Genomic DNA, 827 nt, shown 5'->3' with positions numbered 1-827 from the left:
ACTTTCAGGAACTAATTCAAATTTTCAATATCTCTTTTAGTTTTTCTACAAAGTCAGTTTAAAATACATTAAGTTTTCAGCCCTTCTCAGACTTTATAATGGGTGTGTATTGCCTAGCAACGGCATCAGTGGCATCAGTGGCATCATGTCTACCTGCTCTGAGACAATAGAATATCCCCCAGCTGTAAAAAGCAAGACTGCAAGGGGCAAGTATAAACAACAAGTTCTCCGGGAATGACCAGAAACACTCTTTCTCGACCTGTATAAAGATGGGAGGGCATGTAATTTAATCTTCTACTCTGATGAAGCTTATGCCTGGCTGAATGTCATCAGCTCCCACTACTCCTCAGTAAAGAGAACAGGTATCTGCAATGGATGGAAGATAAGTGTACTGGAGGAAAATGACCCAGACAACACCATCATGACAGTCAACCTGTTTAAAAATGGAACTGCCATGGTTCAAGAACACCTGGCAAAGTTTGAGGGTGACTTCCCCACCATGAAACTCAGGGCTCAAAAGGAGAAGGAGGGTCTTACAAATACCCCACCAACCCATGGAAGCAAAACCTCCACCTCTTCTCTCCCCACGTCTGACAGAGAGCCTGCAGACGCTGACACTGACCCTCCCCTACTGGAGCACTCAGAGGCTCTGAACATCATGAGGGAACAGTTCTCCCAGATGGAGACAGAGCTGGTACAGCTCAGGGAGCAGCTGGACCAACAGCAGCCGAACTCTCCCTCCTTCCAGGATACCCTGACCATCTTCAGGAGAGAACTGGAGGACATACTCAACGCTCGGTTGAGAGAGTTTCAGCAGGACAGAACCA

The 827-nt window shown here is 46.7% G+C and overlaps 1 protein-coding gene across 1 annotated transcript in view; it reads left to right on the top strand.

Moving 5' to 3' along the window:
* The window catches only part of LOC126387330 (uncharacterized), a gene marked incomplete at its 3' end in the record, with an annotated part of 3,641 nt that extends 2,843 nt beyond the window's left edge, over positions 1–798 (top strand). Inside the window, exon 4 of the mRNA XM_050039866.1 lies at positions 334–798. Coding sequence (XP_049895823.1) covers positions 334–798 — 465 coding nt within the window. The remainder of the gene's footprint in view (positions 1–333) is intronic.
* Positions 799–827: the final 29 nt, after the last annotated feature.

Source organism: Epinephelus moara, unplaced genomic scaffold (assembly GCF_006386435.1).
Source record: "Epinephelus moara isolate mb unplaced genomic scaffold, YSFRI_EMoa_1.0 scaffold3661, whole genome shotgun sequence".
NCBI classification, from domain to species: domain Eukaryota; kingdom Metazoa; phylum Chordata; class Actinopteri; order Perciformes; family Serranidae; genus Epinephelus; species Epinephelus moara.
Note: the sequence above shows the minus strand (reverse complement) of the source record. Positions and strands in the feature narration are given on the sequence as shown.